This window comes from Clinocottus analis, unplaced genomic scaffold (genome assembly GCF_023055335.1).
Source record: "Clinocottus analis isolate CAN_PGR_092001 unplaced genomic scaffold, fCliAna1.0.p SCAF_14, whole genome shotgun sequence".
NCBI classification, from domain to species: Eukaryota; Metazoa; Chordata; class Actinopteri; order Perciformes; family Cottidae; genus Clinocottus; species Clinocottus analis.
The window spans coordinates 9,764,033-9,785,240 of record NW_027175865.1 but is presented as its reverse complement, the minus strand read 5'-3'; the positions used below and the strand labels follow the sequence as shown (position 1 = coordinate 9,785,240).

Below are 21,208 nucleotides of genomic sequence, written 5' to 3'. Positions count from 1 at the left end.
CATGGCAGCTCACTGCACACTGAAGTAATCATTATGGCGTAATGTCTCCCATACACACCGCCTAGACGAGCTGGCCCGAATACTAATTCTTTAAAGACAGAGGGACAGAAAGCTACTCCTGTATCCAGCTTCTGAGACTAAAGCTCAGAAAAGCTAGAAAGCAGACCTTTGAGTTGAACCCATTTAGAACACAGAAATAAAATGTCTATGTTGAAGACTCAAGAATGATATGCAATACTTCTCGTTTTGCCTGTGTGCCTTTCAATTTAAAATGAAACGACCTGAATATAACAGACTGCCGTTTAAAAAAGAAAGCGCAACACACACACACACACACACACACAGAGACAGAGACAGAGACAGAGAGAGAGAGAGAGAGAGAGAGAGAGAGAGAGAGTGAGAGAGAGGACTAGAGCAGGAAACAAGTAGACTTCTAATTTCTAATAAGAATGTTCTGTTTGTGTCTTTGTCCAATTTTCTTAAAATACCAGAAAAACTAAGTACCACTTCCTGTGTGTCTTACAATAACACCACATCTTTTATCATTGTTAACAGTAACGTGTCCAGACGAGTTTCTGAGGGCGTTAATGTAAATGCTTTTGGATTATATGCAGAGTAGTTATCTATTCACCGCTCTAGAGATAGCATCTTTTTTTCTATATATAGCCGAGTCCTTTTTGACTCGTTCTCTTTTACGCTGTCAATGTTAATTCACTAGCCGGCTGTCAGTCCTCTTGGTTTCTGAGCTTCAAAAGAGTTATTTTTCTGCCCGTCATATCTTTACAAACTGAAAAAAAGAAAGGAGATTTGTTAATGTATCAGTGTCGAGTGTCAGACCTCGGTCACTGTAGTCATCAATGAGGATGATCTCTCTCAACAGGATGGCAGGCGTGCTCTCCAACACACTGTGAACGGTCCTCAGCAGGGTGGACCAGGCCTCGTTGTAGAAGGCGATGATCACAGAGGTTGTAGGTAAACGCCGGTATTCAAACTTCTTACTACGGCATCTGAGGTATGTTTGGGTGTGTGGGGGAAGACACAGAGTTGACTTAAGCAATAGTACACATGTATGGTACAATTTTTTTCAAATAAACATGGCAGCATCCTAAAGGAGCTCATACAAGCAAGATATTTGTATTTTTTCATATGGCCGGAGCAGCTTCAGCCAGTAAGTATTGTGGCTGCGAGAGGTATCTGGTCTTAATCCAGATGGCAGTCATTAAAACAATAAAGAGGCTCAGAAATATGGATGGGGGTGGGGAGAGTGTCACACCAGTGAGCAACATACCACAGCACTGCTCTGGGGGAGACCACAGAAACTTGAGCAAACAAGAGACGAAAAGAGCAGAACAGAGAGAGAGGACAGGGGCAACACTGGATGGGAATCAAAGGGAAAAACTGTCAGCTAATAACTTGAGGGGAACGAGCACAAAAGACGACATGGGGGAGAGAAAAACATGAGAAAGAGAAACTGTTATCTTCAGTGAGCTTTATTATTATTATTATTGTTATTATTATTATTATGCATACTCTGCAAATAACACTGAGAGAGTCTCACCACTATCCCCGGCTGAACCACTTTTGTAGCCGGAGGCTAAATCCACAACTACGGCACTGCTGGAAATCGGTTGGGATTAGAACAAATGTGTCCAGGCATTAGTCGGGACCGATCAAATAAGCTGTTTATAAGCAAGAGTTTCATGCCACAAATTATGCTCTGAGCATGGGAACTCTTGTAAATATGGAGTAGGTGCAGAACTGCCACGAGCGTATACACATCGCCTCAAAATAAATGAGACAAGCGTGATACATTTGCTTACATTGTTGCTCGACATGAAGCCAAACAGAAACAGTAGCGCTTTTGGGACAGCTTGGCGGATTCACTTGTATCTGAAGAATGAAATCCACAAATCTTTACGCATAAAAGCCCGTAATGAGAAATTGGCACTTCTTTGCTGATCACTCACATCTCAGCTACATGTTTCTAGCTACAAAACATGTCATTCCTCACAATACTTACGCAAAACTAGCTGGCATATCATCTCCAAAACAAGTCTGTTAGACAACACAGAGAATATGGCGGTGTATTGAGTCATGCTCCTCCATGAACTCCCTGACACTAAAACTGCACACCACTTCTTCCCTGCTAACTCATTCCTTACCGTACCTTTTCAAATGTGCACTTGTCAAGACTGTCACTCGGCCCACCCATCAAGCATATCTACATACCTACAGTGCAGTGAATCTGTTTTAAAATCTCCACAAAACGCTGCAACAGAATGTGATTATGCTGGAGGGCCGATAAAGATATCTCTAGTTTGAACGTTATCTTTACATGAGCACACTGTTTGACGTTCCCCCCTCATCGCAGCAGTTTCCTCAGCCCAGTAAGAAGATTAAAGCATCTTCTCAGACTACCTTTGGATTTGCTGCCATCTCACTGGTAAAATGGTTTATTCCTGTTTCACCGGGGCAAGATTAATTTCTCCGGGTTTGTAGTTTTAATTCCAATTTAAAAGATTCAGCATGAAGTAGAAAATGTATTGAGGACCGCTGAAGAGAATATAAGCTTAACTGGGACCCTTAAGTTATTTGAAACATCAACATGACTTTTACGTGTATGATGGTTTTCCACATCTGGGGTTCATTATGGGAGCCAGCAAGATAAAGGCAGAAGCAGAAACTATTATTAAAGGGCATCTTTGCGCATTCTTTGTGTGTCATCACAGAGGCTGAGTTGAGAATAGCTGTGGACAACCATTCTGGATGGAAAAAATCCATTCATGCAGGGAGCTGTTTACACCAGCTTCAATAAGCCCTGCTATCCATCCCGAGAGCTTTCATCCTTGTTTCTAACTGTCAGTGGAAAACTGATCCCAATAAAGAGCTCAATTTAATCTCCATTGACTTACATATCCTTGACACAGTGGTAGCATATCAGCTTCATGCAGCTTTCTCAAGGCCAGAGATACATATATGCTAGAATATCAAAGAAAATGCTGCGCAATAAAAAAGGAATTTGTGGTTTTCTCAAAAAGTATTTCAGTGAACTTGTTTTCGGGTGCCTTTTTGCTCTACTCACTCATTCATCCTGTGGTCCTGGATGTGCCGATGAAGGGAAATCTTATCACTGACATATATATTTATAGCATAGCGTTCCACACTGTCCAGTTCCTGTTTCTTTTCTTCAGGGCTGAGGTTGAGGCGCGTGGCCCGACCCAACTCCCCCGGAGCATTATGGTCTGGTGATGGCTTCACGTAGAGGGGCCTTGCCAGCTCTCCTTGGTCCCCGGTCTCCTCTATGGAGAGCTGTCTCTCCAGAACTTTGTGGTCCTCACCTTCCTCTTCCACAGAGGAAGAGGGGGGGAACGAGGAGCGTGCTAACAGAAGGTAGCCCAGCCATAGCACCCAGAGCAGGAAGCCAGCCTTGGCCAGCAGACCAAGTTTTCGAGAGCAACGCCCCCTCATGATGAGAAGGCCAGGGAGGCACCGTGACTGGCTGAGCTTCAAGGAGCTCTGGAGAACAGAAAGAGACACAGAATGAAATCAAAAACACGATCATTAAGGTTTTTATACATAAAACATAATATTTTGAGTGAACTCTGTAATCAAAGTTTTTTCCAATGAAAAAGTGACAAACCCATTCACATTAAAGTGGTTATTCACCTAAACACTTACACACAAGTAAAATAGTGCTTGCCTCTAAATGTGCAGGTGTCCCGAGGACACAGCTCCAGTAGAGCAGACCAGCAGTAATCAACACCAACATCAGAAATATAATTGCATGCTCAGGGCTGCATTAAGATGCTAATCAAATACAAAACGCTAAGATGGAAGAGGCTAAATCATGCCGTACCATACAGTGATGTGCTGAATAAATTGAGTATGTGATGCATTGAAATGAAAGATGAGTTAACTTGATGAACTCTATTACAGCGGTGCAGTTTTAGTTACACTGCATCACAGTAATCATTTCATCAGCACCATTACCAGGAAAACCTTAGAAGGTTTCCACAGGACCAAATCAGATGTTTTTCCCCAAAATGTATCACTTTAAGATACAGCTAAAAGAGTATCTGGAAAATAATGTTGACTTGATAATTCACACATGTTGATATAGTCCGCACAACAATCTGTCATACAGCATTCCAGCTCTTTATGGTATACTTACACGTAAAAACCAGAGTGGTAATAATGAAACAGTCAGGTTTAAGCGTGCCTTTTGTTTACAATGAGATTAAGAATCAATCATTTTGAAGGGTTCCTTATGTAAAGATTTCCATTTCACAGAGTTAAAAAAAGAAATAGTAAGCCAACGATATGCATGGATGGATCCCTTGGTTTGCTGAATCAAAGGATTAGACTGGGCTTGTATGTACACAAAGACTTCAATTCAGACGTGCGTGTCTGATAGATCAGTTTAGTCCGCAGTGGTTTAAAATAGGGTTGGGATAAAAACACACCACTTAGCCATGTTGACACTGACTGAATTGAATGTAATCACATAATTGTGTTGCATTAATATTAGATCAGGGTGCAATTTACAGCAGTGCTAGACAATAACAAAGTGCGCCCGTGCACACACACACACAAACACACAGACAGACAGACAGACAGACAGACAGACAGACAGACAGACAGACAGACAGACAGACAGACAGACAGGCACACACAGAGAGACACAGAGAAACACATAGACTGATAGACACACAGACACATAGACACAGAGACACAGAGACATACTGACACACACACACACACACACACACCAACTGTGCGTTCTCTTCCTCACACGAGAGCACAATGATTTCCTAACTCTGCAAAACCATGGTTAATTCTGAGAACAGTGAGGCTTTAGGCAGCAATAGAGAAAACACTCAAATGAAGGTGCTGTCGATCCATGGTACAGAGTCAGAGAAAACTCAATTTCCACTGCGAGTCCTTCAAGGCGGCAGCACAGCCTTTTCCCTCCAGCCTGGGCCCTGGCCAGAAGACCCGGGAGTCCTCCTGAGTTTACAAAATGGAGACGCCGAAGGACAAAACATCCTTTTATTGGCTATCCATCACACCTTCCACTCTCTTTGAATCCGATAGCCCTACTGGGGAACGAGCTGTAGGGGGGACAGAGGCCTACAATTCAGCTTAAATTCTGCTCCACTTATTTTGGGTGAGAGGAAATGAAACAAAAAAAAAAAAGAAAAACCAAATAGTGGGCAAGAGATGAGATTTGCATTAAGCTTCGCAAGCAGCAATCTGTAAAGCATTGTTCATGAAAAAGATGGGTCAACTATGGATGGCACATATTCAGAGGAAACAAACCAGGCTTGATGTTGGAGGCACTTGATTCGCACGTCAGGTTAACTCTGTGTCACATGAGAGAGATCCCAGTGCTCTACATAGTTAATGTGGGATGAACATCACACTGTCAGAGGTATGGCTCATTTCCAATCCTGCAAATTAACAGAGGGACAAATATCCAGTAGAACGGGTCTCGGCAGCTGAAAAGAAAAGCTACAATCCTGACTAACTAGTCGGCCCTCTTCAGTTGGTAAAAGTGTCGTAACACAGGGCCACTGACTCCTCTCCACAACACAAACATCTCTTTGTTGCTTACATTATCTGTACACAATACTGACAGCAACGTGTTTTAAAGGGGACAAGCTATGATGAGGGATGATGGCCTTCATTTGAAAGCTGGATAGAGTTGAGTTTTTTTCATCTCAATGTCTTTGACAAACTTCCAAAACAATCCAAACAGACTTGAATTGTGCTATAAAACAAAGAGCTTTGACAAATGCTCTTTTATCTCCTCTTCTCTTGAGCAGATGGGATGACACGAAAAACAAATGCTCCTCTTAAAAGCAAAAGTAAAAGTAGACATCTAGCATATTTATAGTAAATGATTGTAGCCTCGTGGTCTAGCTTTTATCTGAAGAAGGTGATCTTTTCGGGTTCATGAAAGAAAAAAAGGCAGGTGTGAGGAGGAAAAGAGGAGATTCAAGAGAGAGTGAGACGCTGTCACGAGGAGAGCTGCAGTCAAAACAACTGTAGTTCAGCAACAGGTCCTCTTGTCACATTAAAGATAACCAACGCGAGGAGCACTTGGTCTCATATCTCTAAAACAAATCAGCCCAGAAGGGACTCGGAAGAATAATGACATCTCTATTTTCAAAGATGAAACTGCGACAACAACCAAAATAAAAGCTGCCATTTGCTAACGCTAAATAATCCTCCCTTGTAGATTGTTAACGCCAGTATTTACTGCGTTGTGAACCCACAGCACCGACTTACTGTGATTTACTGCTAAACAAGAAAGGAAGTCAAGTTATTGACACCGCCAACAAATAAACAAACAATACTTGAACACAACGTACTCGACAGTTGACGTCACAATAGCACGTCGCAACACTATCTAAAGGAGGAGGTTTACGTGAGCTGGTTAGAGTTTACGTTACCTTCAGGACTAGTTACATGTCTCGGAGGTTGCGATGGCCGCTGTCCCGTGTTTGTCAGGCTGACTGCGGTCTTCTTCCAGTCAAACCTCTGGCTTGCAGATGTCAGCATGCCCACATCCTCTTCTCCACGTTGTTGGGCTTCTAACCTTGAGCGAAGCAGCCGCAGAAACAACAGAGATTCCGGTGAGACCTTTCAGACTAAAAGCACGGCGCGGTTTGTTCAGCGTCTGATGGACACTGCAGGGTACTACAGTACCAGCAGTACAAAGATAATACATAACTGTGGGCAACTGGTATTTTAAAATCTCACAGTCCTTCCTTTATATGGATTAAGTTACATATCCCGAACCTATTGCTTAATTAATCCCCCAGTGACTCACAAGCAACAATGGTTAAAATGCACACAGAGAGTAAAATGAAAACTAAACAAGACCTTGTGCACGTATTCATTGATATAAATATATATATATATATATATATATATATATATATATATATATATATATATATATATATATATATTCATTGATAGATAGATAGATAGATAGATAGATAGATAGATAGATATCCACAGGCGTAAGTTTTTTTGATAAATTGTAATGTATAAGCTGCAATAACTCAGAAATACTCAGGATAACATACCAGCATGATTTGTACTTGAAAATTAGTTACGTTATCTGAGGTGTTTTTGTCTGGTTTCAAAAGATAATTGCTTAAATCAGGCTGTGGTGTGTGTGTGTGTGTGTGTGTGTGTGTGTGTGTGTGTGTGTGTGTGTGTGTGTGTGTGTGTGTGTGTGTGTGTGTGTGAGTGAGTGAGTGAGTGAGTGAGTGAGTGAGTGAGTGAGTGAGTGAGTGCGTACATGCGTGTGTGTCTAGTGGGGTCTATAGTTAAAATTTTCTCCTTTAATTGACAGAGGTTTCAACAATTTCTGAAAATAATTTACTAAATTATAGAGCTAAATACTGCAACATCTGTAGCATATTCATGACTGATCGACCTTTAGTCTGTATGTAAAGGGTGTCACCATTTATACACCACAGAGACCTTGTGTCAACTAAACTTCAGACAACGTAATACATGTTCACAAGAAACAATAAAATAAAAATATATAAAAAGTATTTCAATGTATTTATATTCCACCAGATAAACGTATTTAAAGTGGCCAAAATGATATAGTGTTATGCAGCCTGACAGCAGTGGGAAGGAAGGACTTTTGGTACCTCTCCTTCAGACACCAGGGATGACTCAGCCGGTGGCTGAGGGAGCTGTGCAGAGCTGCCAGATCAAAAGCTTTAAAGAAGGAATACATTTGTAGAATAGATTAATGTCTGTGATACATCAGGTAAATTAAGCATGAGACATTTCTGACCACAGACTTGGATTTGGATGAGGCATGTTTGCAGTTCCATGCAGCTTTACTTAAGGTTTGGATAGCTTTGACAAAATTGAAGGTCACAAAGTGTCTTAAATCTTGTCTTGATGCTCACAAGAACGTTGAACGGATCTGTTGGTGCATGAATGGACAATGTGTCATAAACTCATACACAAACAGACCGTCCTTTTGTGTGTTTGCCTTCATGAGCTGGGTTTGTTTTTCCATAGTCTCTATGTCCTGCTCACACCAGACCACACTTGTAGGGTGCTGTGCACTGGTGCAGCCTGTTGTTAGGCAGACACCTGGGCCTCTTGGTAACTTGCCAATCTGTTTTATAACTCCCTCTCTTTCCTTCTCCTTTCCTCTTCATTTTCTTCTCCCCATTGAAACAAATTAACACCTCTCTCTGTGAGACTGCTGTGCCCCCATCCGGAAACAAAAAAAAGGGTCCCATTTCCGCGAGAGGGATCTGGAGCTTTCACAGCTACAAGGGGTGCTCTTGTACAGGTCTTGCATTTCAACCTTTCTTCCCATTAAAACTGTTAAATAGTCAACATGCCCCGTTTGCTATTCTTAGTAATCCATTTGAATCTATATTAGTTTACTTTCTCCATTGCAAGGGAACAGACGATTTGTACATTCAACTGCTTTTCGTATGTTGCTTTAGGCTATGAAGCCAAACCACTTTGGCACAAAAAAAACGTTCTCCTGAGTTGTTGGAAGTCAAATAGGAATTTTTATTGAAATTCAAAGAAATTCAAGTTTTTGATGTTGAGGATATGGATTTTTTTGGTCAGTGGCCAACCGAGACTGTTACTGTTCCTTATGATAATCTGTAGTTGGACTCAGCTCAGCAGAGCTTATGATTGAGATCTCTCTCATTTGATGGATTTGAAGAACATGAGTCAAGCGGATTGGAAAGACCACATCCACATCGGTCAGTATTTGACCTGGTGGCATGAGCAGTAAATCAGATAAAAACAGTTCAAGTGAAGAGCGCCATCTAGTGCCTTCATGGAGAACATTCTATTACATTACACAGCACCCAGCATTGGGGTCATGATTTACCACTTTAATGGAAAAAAACAACAAACAGATCCAGGCTGGTTGCAGAAGTGAACAAGCACAAATAGGTGGTGCCCCAACATAGCACGTCAGTTAAATCCCTCTGGAGCCAATTTGAACTGAAACCAAACTAGCAAAATTGCCCTGCTCTCTGTCCCTTACTCTGTCTCCCTTCCCACTGTCCTGCAATATAAGAAAACAAATGAAACACTTAAGTTAAGTGAAACACCTACCGCTATTTCTTTGGGAGACAATAAATCAGGGTTCTTTAATCTGAAGGGTTCATCTGGAGCTGCAAAACCATCTCACGACATTCTCACTTTGGTGTTTGTGTATTTGAGTAAATCATGTAACCTCTAAAATAGGAAGCGCAGAGCTGTCATGCATGCTGAATTTGTCAAATGACTAATAAACTGCTGAGTGTGTTCCTTATTAGTCGTGAGGGTCTTAGGACAGAGGATGTTGTCTGGTGGACAGATTGTTAAGCCCGAGGCAAAGTTGTGATTTGTGGTATCGAGCAATGTAAATAACAGTGACTTGACTTGATGCAAGAAGTGCGTGTCTTCTCTACATCTCTATTCAATTACCGCTCTATTCACATATGAACTGACTTCAGGGCCAATGATTTCCTTAGCTGGTTGTCCTTTGTGTTTCATGTTCGTTTACTCTGTTCATGCAATAAATCATAGAATAGAGGTCACATTGTGGGTCTCGGCTCCTTTAATTTAATGGAGATGGATTCTGGCCCACACTCTCCCTTAGCTTATTAGCTCCCCATGGAGCAGAAGACACAGTGACCTTCATCCACAAGGCCTGAATATGGTTATCAAGTAGTAATTCTGATAGTGAAAGGTAGGCGAGGTTTTACAACCTTGGTCACAATATGATTGAATGGCCTGTTATTACATCATAGACAAGTCAGATCTCACTCATTGACCTATGTGTTCCTAAACGGGTGTGCATCATGCTCACAGTGCTGGTTAATATTTTACATTTCATCCCTCAGAGAGGCTGGCAAATCTGCTGTTGGTTTTGGAAGTGGGTTAGATTGTGACACTCACAGGGAGAGTTAAAGTAACAGTGAAAATATCCTGGATAAAAAAGAACAAAAAGCAAATGTTTGGTCTTAATGGCCAAAAGGGCATGATAGATAAAAAAAGAAAAGGACCATCAATTCTGCTATCTATCTGATATGTTTCACCTTGTAGCGAAAATTGTGCACAGCATTTGTTGCGTGTCGAATGGTCACTGATAAGCCGATTGGCACGCCCTTTTGATTCTGGGCCAGAGGCTGCTGCTGCTGTAGTGTGTCTTTGTTTGTGTGTGTTCCTTAACTTTTTAGATTAGATAAAACTAGTTAATTGGTGACCGGCTTGTAGCACTTGTCCCTATTTCAGACAATGCCGGTATTTGGATCATTGGTTAAGATTAGGCTTAGGCAAATAGTAGTTACGGTGAGGGTAAACTCCAGGAAGTGAATGCAAGTCAATATAATGTCTAACATTATACACACACAAAAACAACAACGTTTTGGGCGCAGTATGGAGCACAATTTGTTTTATTTATAGAAATTGGCAAAAGAATAAAACTGCAAAAAAAAGATTAGATACTGATTCCCATGTAGCAAAACTGTAATTGGTCAGATGTAGTTGACATTAGCTGCCTCCTTCAAACCCATCAGAAAAAAAACAACACAGACAGAAATATCTTAATTGAAATAATTCATTTTTCAAAACATTCTGTGCTCATAGGATTGACACTCATAGTAAGAAGTGTATTGACAAAGTACGTTTTCCTAAACCTCAGTGAACAAAGAAATGAATAATGTTCGTGAATAGGACAATGAGCTGGTGTTATGTTATAACATAAACACTTCATCAAACTAAAACGATTTGAAGTAACTGAATCAGCAGTCTCTTTACTCAGCACGGCTACAAAGTTGAGTCATACTGAGATGCAAGTTAGCGGCCACTAATTTAGATGTTGTGTATTTCTGTCAAATAACTTTGAGTAAGTTTCAATAGTGATTAATGTTCTTCGTTGTTGTCACGGTGACTTGATCTTTCTGCAGTGCCATTAGTTGTCTAATGACATTGAAATGCAGTTTGACAGATGTTCGTTACCAGCTGATTAGCACTTCAGCTTTGTTAGCAGTGTCCATGCTGGCTCTCTTTCACACTGCCATGATGAGTTTTCCCGCAAGTCAACGAGAAGCCAAAAGGTCTGTTGCAAAAAAAGACTATAATGTGATCTGTCAGGGTGGATTGTCCTCAAAGCAGTAAAATGCTCAATAGACAAGGTTATTGTCTACTTTTGGGTGATACTGTGCTGACGTTGAAAGGTTTTAAAGCCAGTATGCTTAGCTGCATTCTCCCTACATGCTAATGCTGCGGCGGAGAGTCAGATGCTTGAGAGTTTTTCTATCGAGTGGTTGCCAACCAAGGCCGACTGAGTGCGTGGTTCTCTTTTTGTTGTCGTGTGTATATGTTGGACGACTATAACAAAGGTTGCAGGACAAAGCATCACTTGCTCATGCAGCTGAAGACTCTGAGCCGAACGTATCATCAGCATTATAGAGCGAGGGAGGACGAAGACAAGAGGACTAATGAGCAGGAGGAGGGGTGAGGGAGAGGACGGAGGAGGGAGAAGAAGGTTGGGGGGGTGTTGTCTATATGCCAGGGAGTCAGTCCTCATCAAACAGGGGGCCCAATGGAAGTGTCTACACACTCTCACACACACACACACACACACACACACACACACACACACACACACACACACACACACACACACACACACACACAATCCAGCTCCTTACTTCTCAAATCTCTCATCCAGCACTGGACTCCCCAGGCCTGTCCCTCTATCGCCCAGGCAACGCATCAAATTCAGTCCAGCGAGCGTCTAATTTGTTTGTTTCACTTCTGATTCACAATTGGAGGGAATGGAGGAGGAGGTTGGGGGGGAGAGAGAGAAAGGGGGAGAGAAAATAGAGAGGAGGGTGGCATGCAAACGAAGCTGCTTCTCCAGAACAGGCACAAAGTTCTAAGCGCCAGGCAGAACGCCAGGTCAGTCCCTTTGAAACGGATTCTGTTAAAAAATGAGCACAACTGTCAAATAGCTATAATTGGCTCTTTTTAAATGAGTGTGACAGCCGCGGATGGTTTCTTTCAGGGAGGGAATGAATATTTTCTCTCTCACTCTTTTTCATTTGGGACATCATTTTGGTAGCAAACACCCAAAGGACGGGTAGAGTGAGCTGTTCAGTATAATATTTGTAATTAAGCAAGACAGATAATCATCATGGGGAATTATTGCACAGATGCCAAAGATAAAACTGCATGTTTAGACTTTAAATCACGATGGTATTTGCCTTTGCTTAGCCTTCAAAGGAACTGCAACATCAAGCAAACTAGACTCGGATCATCTTATTTACATCTGAGGTTTAGCTGTGAAATGCAGTGTAGTGGAAGTTGTTTTTCAGAGGTAGTTGGTAAAGCGAATGGAGTGTGTCTGCAAGGTCAAACCAATCAGCAGTTAAGTGCAGTGGAAGAGAGATTTTCAATCACTTGGTAAACACGGTTACAATTCCCTCCTTCACATCTATGAGCACAATCACACACACACACACACACACACACACACACACACACACACACACACACACACACACACACACGCACACACAGGTAAACATAAACACAACCCACATCAGACACTATCAATCCAGCTGTGTGAATCACAGCTACGCGGCATGGGGACCCACTGATGGGGCCCCTGCCGAGCTTGAGGGCCCCTCGTCTCCCTCTGTTCGCTCCTGATAACACTGCTGGAATTGTTCGTGAGCCACCCTTCACATTAATCAAAAGCACTGGGACAATACAATTGTTCAGCACCGGTCCCCACACTGGTGCTTTCACGGCCTCGTAAAGACGCCCTTACAACCAGCAGATGTATCGTCAGCGGCTGCTGAAGTCTTGCGTCCAAATGAGCGACTGCCAGCACCTGACTGAGGATATACATTTAATATCCACCTTTCCGCACCCGGTTGTAAAAAATATCTTATAGCTTTGTCGCCCACACTTTTTAAAAACGCGTGTGCTTTATTTCCATCAGGATGAGTTCAGATCATTTCTTTTTCTGCATGGGTGCATTACCGTGAGGTGGATATCTTTTATGTGGCTGATGATAAACAAAAAGTGTGCTGTTGAACGTTCTTGTATCTTGACAGGGAAATGAAATAAAACCCTTATGGTTTCACTTTTTGGAATTTGAGCACATTAAATTCACATTTCACTGATGTATTACGATCGTTATCACTTTCATTGGTAAAGCAGGCTCTGTTGAAAACACATTATCTCAGGCTGTCAGGAAATGCAGCTATTCATCACTGTTGTCTTCTTAACCCGTTTTAAAGCTCTGGCCCTTTAACAAACTCCCTCATAATTGGCCGCTCATCATTTCTGAGTGAATGTGACAGGGTGTCAACATTTACGCGTTCCTTGTCCCATCTGGTGTGATTTCCGTCATTGAATCAACATCGCAGCCCTTTTTTTTTTCCCACAACAAATCAAGCATTAGTGTATGTGCAAGAATGCTTGATTCAAAGCCACCCTGCAGGGGACCCCTTTACCTTTCAAAGTTTTGTTGGCATTCAAAATGAATGAATAAACCATAATGACAGTGCGCCGGTGGGAGCTGGGAGTTGAAAGTGAACACCTGTCACTGTCAGCAGTCTGCAGCTTCCTGCCATGGACTGGCTGATTCACAGAAGGTCACCTTGCGTCTGAAGGACCTGAGCAAGGATACTGGCAGCTGATAGCTCAGCACTGGACGATACTCCCACTGAGGACAGAGAGGGGGACACTTATCATGACTGACCGCTATCTTCTGTCAACTGGAGATTAAGCTCTCATATTTTGGTATCCCTCCCACTGTCCTCTGTTTCTCCTCGTCTGTCCATGGGTCTCCCTCCCTCTGCCACTATCATATTTGCTACCTCCGGAACAGTTTATCTGTTTTCCACACTCTTTTTAGCTGTCAGATTTTTATTCTCATTTGTTCTATTTTTTTTCTTTGTTTGTCACTTTTGCCTGTTTCTCTCAAACACACACTTTCCTTGTTTTGTTCTGCCATTTTTTTTCTCCTTCCATGACTCTCCCTGCCTGTCTCTAAATGATAACTTTCCATTTGTCTGTTTTTTATAAAGTTTTTATATAAAGTTTAGCTCTTTTTTTCTCTCCCCCTCACTTGTAGAACAATTGAAAGCCTTTCCATGTCTGTCTCTTTATCTGTCTGTCTGCCTGTCTGCCTGTCTGTCTGTCTGTCTGTCTGTCTGTCTGTCTGTCTGTCTGTCTGTCTGCCTGTCTGTCTGCCTGTCTGTCTGTCTGTCTGCCTGTCTGTCTGTCTGCCTGTCTGCCTGTCTCAATCTTTATACACCCACTCCCCTCACCCTGCACACAATGAGCCCTTGAGCTGAACAGTGGTACTCATGGGAGCTGAGAGAGAGACAGTGGTCCTTCAATTCAACACTAGAGATGAGAAATGTTCCTCTGATCCAGATTCTTCCCATCAGTGGATGCCAGTCAGCTATGACTATGAGATCCAAAAGACACGCTTAGATTTGTATTGACTTTATCTTGGGAAATGAAGTTCAAGTCGATTTATTATCTCTGCAAAGAGGCATCCCCTCAAAACTGATATGACTTTTAATCTGTTCCCCATAACCAAAGGGAGCGTAGAATCTATTCCACCTCAGGTGACAACACGGTGATGAAATGTGGGATTTCATTAAAATCAAAAGCAAATTCCCTTAAACTACAGGCCATCAGCCCAGTGAGGCTTAGCATATGTTGACGGTTGTATTACCAAAGTCACACTTGAGCAGCTCGCCAGTGCTTTCAGGGGCATAACAAAATGTCTGACTGCCTGTTCCTGCGACACGGCTCGATGGGTTTTACAGGAAATCTGTGATCTGAATCTCTCCATCAACTCAATGAACCTTTCAAGGGCGTCAATCAGTGCAAGAACCCACACACACACACACATGCAGACGCATACAACCACACATGGACATACAGACGCCGTATGTGCAAATATTTAATGAAAAAGGAAATTCAATTTAAAGAAAACATCCTTATTACACTAGTGGATGAAAGTGGATCATATCAGGGTGTCAGTTAGCATTCGTTGACTCAACACAGACCAACTGGAACTGCAGTCTGTGTTCGGCAAATGTTCTGATAATATCCATGACGGTTCATCTTGGCATATTAATGCACCTGAAAATTGGGAATGAGTAATTCAAGCTCTCAAAGTCATCACGTATTGCTTTGAAAGCTCACATCAAAGTATGTCGATAGCTTTTAAAGCTGACAAATACAAGCATGCAACCTCATGAATTGCTTATGTATTGTGGTGGCTGTAAATCTCATTGAAGTTACTGTCTGTTTCCATTATGATTTTATATTGCCTGTCTGTGCACACATTATTATAATGGTAGCGGCTGGTTTGTGTGCTGACGCTGCAATGGGTGAAAATATCTCTCATTCATTCTTCCCGTCAGAGCTTACATTGATATTTCTTTGTCTGTGTTTGCTCTGCTGCAGGTAAACAGACTCACATTGAAAAAAATACATGAACACAGCGACAAAAAAGAAATGGCGGATAATGGGGATGTCTTGTTCGCTCATAACTACCACTGGTACAATTAAACCATGGTTTTCTGGGTATCTGCATCCTCAAAGAGCTCCACTGCCAGATTATTCTAAACTTGTTGTGCTGCACACAAAGTTATTGTTTCCATTGACTGATGTGTCACTGTCACTCAGTCTGGGAAAAGTGGCAGCTGTCACTGAAGTGCAGCCTTGCTCAGTTTTAATAAATCATCCCGTCACTCTTTTCCCCACTCTCTCCCTCTCTGTCCCCAGCCTCTCCAGCTTCGTCCCTTTCACTTCTTATCTAAGCCTGCTGCCTTTCCCTCCTCGTCAGTTTATCTGTGTTCTCTTTCCCTCTCTTTGCCCTTTCTGCTTGTCTGTCTTTATCTCTCCCAGCTGCCAATCTCTTCGTCCCTCTCCATCTGCAATTCCCCCGCTTCAATACTTAGCTTCCTCTTCTCTCTCTCTCTCCTTTCCGGTTTCTCTTTAGAAGCTCTTATCATTGCTAAGTTGTTCAGAGCCGCTTCCTCTGTCGTCTCCTCTGGGAGTGGTGGTACATTGAGCTTGTTCTTAAAGCTCTGGGTCCTTAGATAAAATCAGGTACTGTGGGTTCCTCACTTTTGCAAAGTGATAGCAGAGGTAAGGTATAATTATTAGACGTCTCTCATGCACTCTCTTCCCTTCTTATTGTCAATATACTCCCAGTCTCTTCACTTTTGGCCATTCACCCAAAAGGCACTGGAACAAATTATATGTGTATGCACACGAGTGTGAATAGATACACTGCCACGGGAATGACTGCAGATTTGATTACGCTACCATAAATTATGTATACTGGCAATCCTTCATCACAGTCAGCGAGCCTGGCTTTATGAGGCCTTAGTGTCCACTCTTTGTCTTTGACGACATCTAATATGATGTAATTGATTATGGGCATCCGGATCATTTATTCCTTTGTCTATGCCTGCACTTCAGCATGAATGACTGCACGTGAAAAAAAGTTGATTAACATGGATGTGAGATGGGTGACATAAGTATAACTTTTACTCATTTTAACTCCCCCTCTCTAATTTAACGTTGTCTTATTCAGAGCACAACACTGCATATACATCACCCCCATGTCATTATGAAACAAACAACAGTCTTTTTAACCTGGTGGCTGACATTCAGCCTGGGGGGGGCTGCCATGTCGTGCGCCGCACACATATCCAATCCAGCACAAAGTGATGAGACACCTGTGACAAAAGAACTTCGCTCTTGGCACCTTCCCGCTCCCAACCCCTCCTTCAGCATTCATCGACTCCGCTGTGAACTAGATACATCGCTTGACTTGATATTGCTGCTGTAGCATCACCTTACAAACTTGCCTGTGGATGGGGGTTAAAACTGCAGTTGCAAGGGGATAGCTCTCTCTCCGCTGCTCAATGTGTAGTTGCTGATTGCAGACACAAAGAGCACTGGTGTGGAAAAATATGAATCACTGCAAATCCTTTTAAGACCCAGCAATCTGTTAGATCTCAGACTGATCTGTCCTGCTCACCTCTCTGTGTGGTCCTGCTGAGAGCGAGATGAGAAGATTGATACTATGCGGTAACAGAGACTAGTGCCTGCAGCAGGTTAGATTAGCTTAGTTTATCTTAGCATAAAGGCTCTTTCCAAATCAAACTAAATTTGCCGACAAGCATCATTCAAGCTTACTTATTAACAAAATCTGAGAATAGATAACACTACTCTCATGTGTGTATGGTCGGCTATACTCTAAAGCTGGTACCATTAACAGACTATTTTAGCAAATAAATCCTGTTTACCAGCACCTCTGCTTATACATATCCTTGACTTAAGCAACATACCTGAATTTATTTTAGGGGATCAATAAAGTAATTATCTATCTATCTACCTACCTATCTATCTATCTATCTATCTATCTATCTATCTATCTATCTATCTATCTATCTATCTATCTATCTATCTATCTATCTATCTATCTATCTATCTACCTACCTATCTATCTATCTATCTATCTATCTATCTATCTATCTATCTATCTATCTATCTATACTATACTATACTATACTATACTATACTATTTGGTTGACTCATCGATAAATTGATTTAATCAACAGATCTATAAAACTGAGTTTTTCCACACAGAATCAGACAGGTATGTCACAGAAATATGTGGTGGCGCTCTGGGCTATACACTGGTAAATATATCATATTGCTTCTGAGACATCTGCACCAACATGGAGTAAACAGTCAGCCAGTATCAGCTCACACCGCATTCAGCACACAGCCTCCTTTCAATCCCTCTGGTAAACAATCTTAGTTGGGGAGATTGAAAACAGCAATCACCCACACCTGGATTTACATTCCAATCAAGTGACACACCTATCAGAAACGGGCATCATTTTCTCCACAACACACACACACACACACACACACACACATACTGATTACACATACAAAAAAATAAGAACACCTGATGTGCACAAACAGACAATTTATACTCACCCACACATACACAGGCACACACGCACACGCACACGCACACACACACACACACACACACACACACACACACACACACACACACACACACACACACAGTGATTTCTGGCCAAGCCTGCGTTGCGGTCACATCCAGACGAAGGTATCTCTGTCCTCTTCCCGGCTTCCTCTATTTCCCTCTCCTCTTGGTATTGAGATGAGAAGAAAGACAAAGGCTATCTCGTGTCACGCTCCAACCTCTTTATCTGTGCTGTCTGTTTGGATCTGAGGGGAGATGAGGAAGCATTTAAATGCGGCTCAGACAGCCCACGCGTGCCTCCACAGCACCTGCCAGTTGACCTTGTCAGGAGCCATTACTTCACCACAATGTTTGGTTCCTGGGAAAGTTTGAAGACAAGGCTCATTAAAAGCCCATATGGCTCGCTTTGTGTTTATAGTTTCAAAAGAATAATGATCCTCAATGGCAATAACTTCGCTTTAAATTTCTCAGCGCAAATGTCACCGGGGAATTGTTCTCGTTGAGCTGCAGCAATACGCTTGATAAGACATGACCTGAAACAAGTATTGACTCTCAACTGGCAGCACTGAGCACACCGAATTGTAGACCAAAACAAATAAACATTGAATCACACTATCATTACAAATAGAATAGGAGTTGTGTTTTTCTTTGAAGTGCTTTATTGATTTTAGACTGTGAGAAAGCACGATATTTCGACCTTGAAAACTGCACTTAAAATGACAACAATAAGGCACAAGCGAGCTGTAAAGTGAAAAGCAGGGTCTGCAGGTGGTTATTGGGATCCATCTGTTCTGGGAGCACCGTCCATCAGTGTTGGGCATACAGACCTGCAGAGCGGCAGAGAGGCTGAACCACTGGCTGCAACACAAGACACGAGCGGAGTTAGGGAAGCTGGACCCATGTCCTGTGTTGCAGCCCCTGGCCCAGCCAACAGGTCACCTTCAGCTCAGGCCAGCGACAGCTGATATTCTGTGAAGAGGAAGACAGGGAGACAAAGAGGAATGAAATCAGGTTGGAAGGTGAGGGGGCAGAAAGAGAGATAAAGTCAATTACAATAAATTCCTGTGTGAGAGACAGAGGGAGCAGACGGGGGAGAAAATGAGAGGAGAAAAATTGACAGTGAGCGCAAGGGGAAAGGACCGAGCAGGGTGATAGGATGCAGGAAAATACTAGCGGAGAGCGAATGTGAACAAGAAAGACAACGCCATAAGACACACCTCCACATACACCACATTTATCACCTGGCCAATAAAAATGCCCTTTTTCACCTTGAAAAGAGGGTGTTGGCCTTCACAGCTGCATCTCATATCCACCTTGCTTGACAACCAGAGAAAAAGCCTCCTCGAGCTTAAATTGCCTGGCTAGTGCCGTGGGTCCACAGAAAAAAGTCGGAAATGTCCTCATACGGAAACCCTGTGGCAGATTTGGACTGTGTTATTGGGAATAGATGAAATCATTATTATGCTCCTGCATTGCGTATTGAAAATAAATCAGATCTGTCGGGGGTGATTTGGGACATGAAAATCAGGAATGTGTGCAAGCAAACGTCTGTCTATGGAACTCATGGGGAAGCAGATTGTCGTAAAGGAGGCAGAAGGTATGTAATCAATTCCCGAAGCACCCCCAAGTTATTCTCTCTAGCTTTCTACTCGTCTCTCTTGGCTAGTTTGCCATGTAACCGGCGTTAAAAGGTCAAAGCTGAGTAAACCCAAAGTTGCGTGTATCACAAACAAAGGCCTGAAAATGTCATGGTTTCAAAGATATGTCCTCATATCTGCAGAAGGAACGTCAACAGACAAAACAACAAAGATAAGAAACCAGCCTTTTTTCTGTGACATTCAGCCCAAATTTCCGATGGTGCATTCCCGTCAGGATTATTCTCCAATCCCCCACTACTTCCACAGACGCTTGCGTCAGCCTCACTTAAACCAGGCTGCTGCTTTTGTGATACAGTACGGTGAGGAAATTACATGACTATCTTTCTCTCGCCTAGTTCCTTGTATGAAAATGGGTCCAACCTACATTTAAGACTTTAGGGATGTGAACTCAGAGGACACATGAAAGGAGCTGAAGGACGAAACAAAGCAAAAAAAAGGAAGTAGAGAAGAGCCGGGGGCTTTTATCCTATTATTAGTATTTAAAACATGGTACACTTTCTAAAAGATAGCATTTGAATAAAATAAAAATAAAACATACAGTTGTGATTTTGAACAGGTTTTGGGTGAGAGTAAATTCTTAGGATGCTTTAAAGCACCGTCAGATAGAACTGCACAGATATTTTATCAGAAAAGAGAGAGAGAAAGCCGGCCCAACACTTTGGATGATGCTTTTGATGGATGCTTTAAGGGATAGCTGATCTCCTAATTCAAGTATACTTGATGGGGCAATCCCAGCCATCGGCTCCTTTTGTAATCAAAGTCAGAATGCATCTCTCCCTTCATAGGACATTTGACAAGCACACTGACTAATAATGGATAGCATACTACTAGAAACAGCTCGAAGCTACTTGGCTCTGGTGAGAAAGAGGCCACCCAGATTGTACATTCAATCGTTTACGTGAATTGCTTTTCATTACCGCGGCAACAATGGGTTTTTGACAGAACTGAAATTACTTTGCCAGACGAAATTTGTCGCAGACACAGATTGCAATTAATGGGACTTATAATTAAAGTATTGATGTTGAATAACAAGTCCCACTTATTATCCATAATCAGGACAATGATCACAGTGTGTCATGTATACGTGCCGTGCATCCCTTTAACCGAATCCTTATCATTTAAAGAGATCCGCCGCTATTCACAGCCTCACACAATGGACGACTCAACAATGATGCATTGTGCCAGCTGTAACAATGGTGTGCCTCCTCTGATCAGTTTGTAATTTGAGTTTGCTGGCAGATCATAAGAAGATGAACATACACATAGTAAGATTCCTACATTCACGTGGAAATTGCTTGGGGAAACAAAGGAAAATCATGACTGCCAGCGCCTTTATCTTGCCTCGACTTTATGTTTATTAATTTAACTGTTGTATAAACATGTTCATATGAGACAGTCTCCAGAGCCAAATGAAAATATAGCTGTCAAATTACTAATGGCAATTACTCAGACTGTTCACTATCCCAAAAGG

At 42.2% G+C, this 21,208-nt stretch overlaps 1 protein-coding gene across 2 annotated transcripts in view; it reads right to left on the bottom strand.

The window, feature by feature from the left end:
• Nucleotides 1-21,208, bottom strand: part of poc1bl (POC1 centriolar protein homolog B (Chlamydomonas), like) — a 34,212-nt gene that overhangs the window by 9,166 nt on the left and 3,838 nt on the right. The window contains exons 1-3 of one of the 2 annotated variants that reach the window (XM_068575436.1): nt 6,456-6,644; nt 3,083-3,516; nt 838-1,007 (exon numbers count right to left, since the gene is read on the bottom strand). In XM_068575436.1, the coding sequence (XP_068431537.1) occupies nt 838-1,007; nt 3,083-3,468 (556 nt within the window). In that variant the 5' untranslated portion in view covers nt 3,469-3,516; nt 6,456-6,644. Of the gene's footprint in view, nt 1-837; nt 1,008-3,082; nt 3,517-6,455; nt 6,645-21,208 lie in introns of those variants that run through there. The other variant, XM_068575437.1, reaches the window with a different exon arrangement.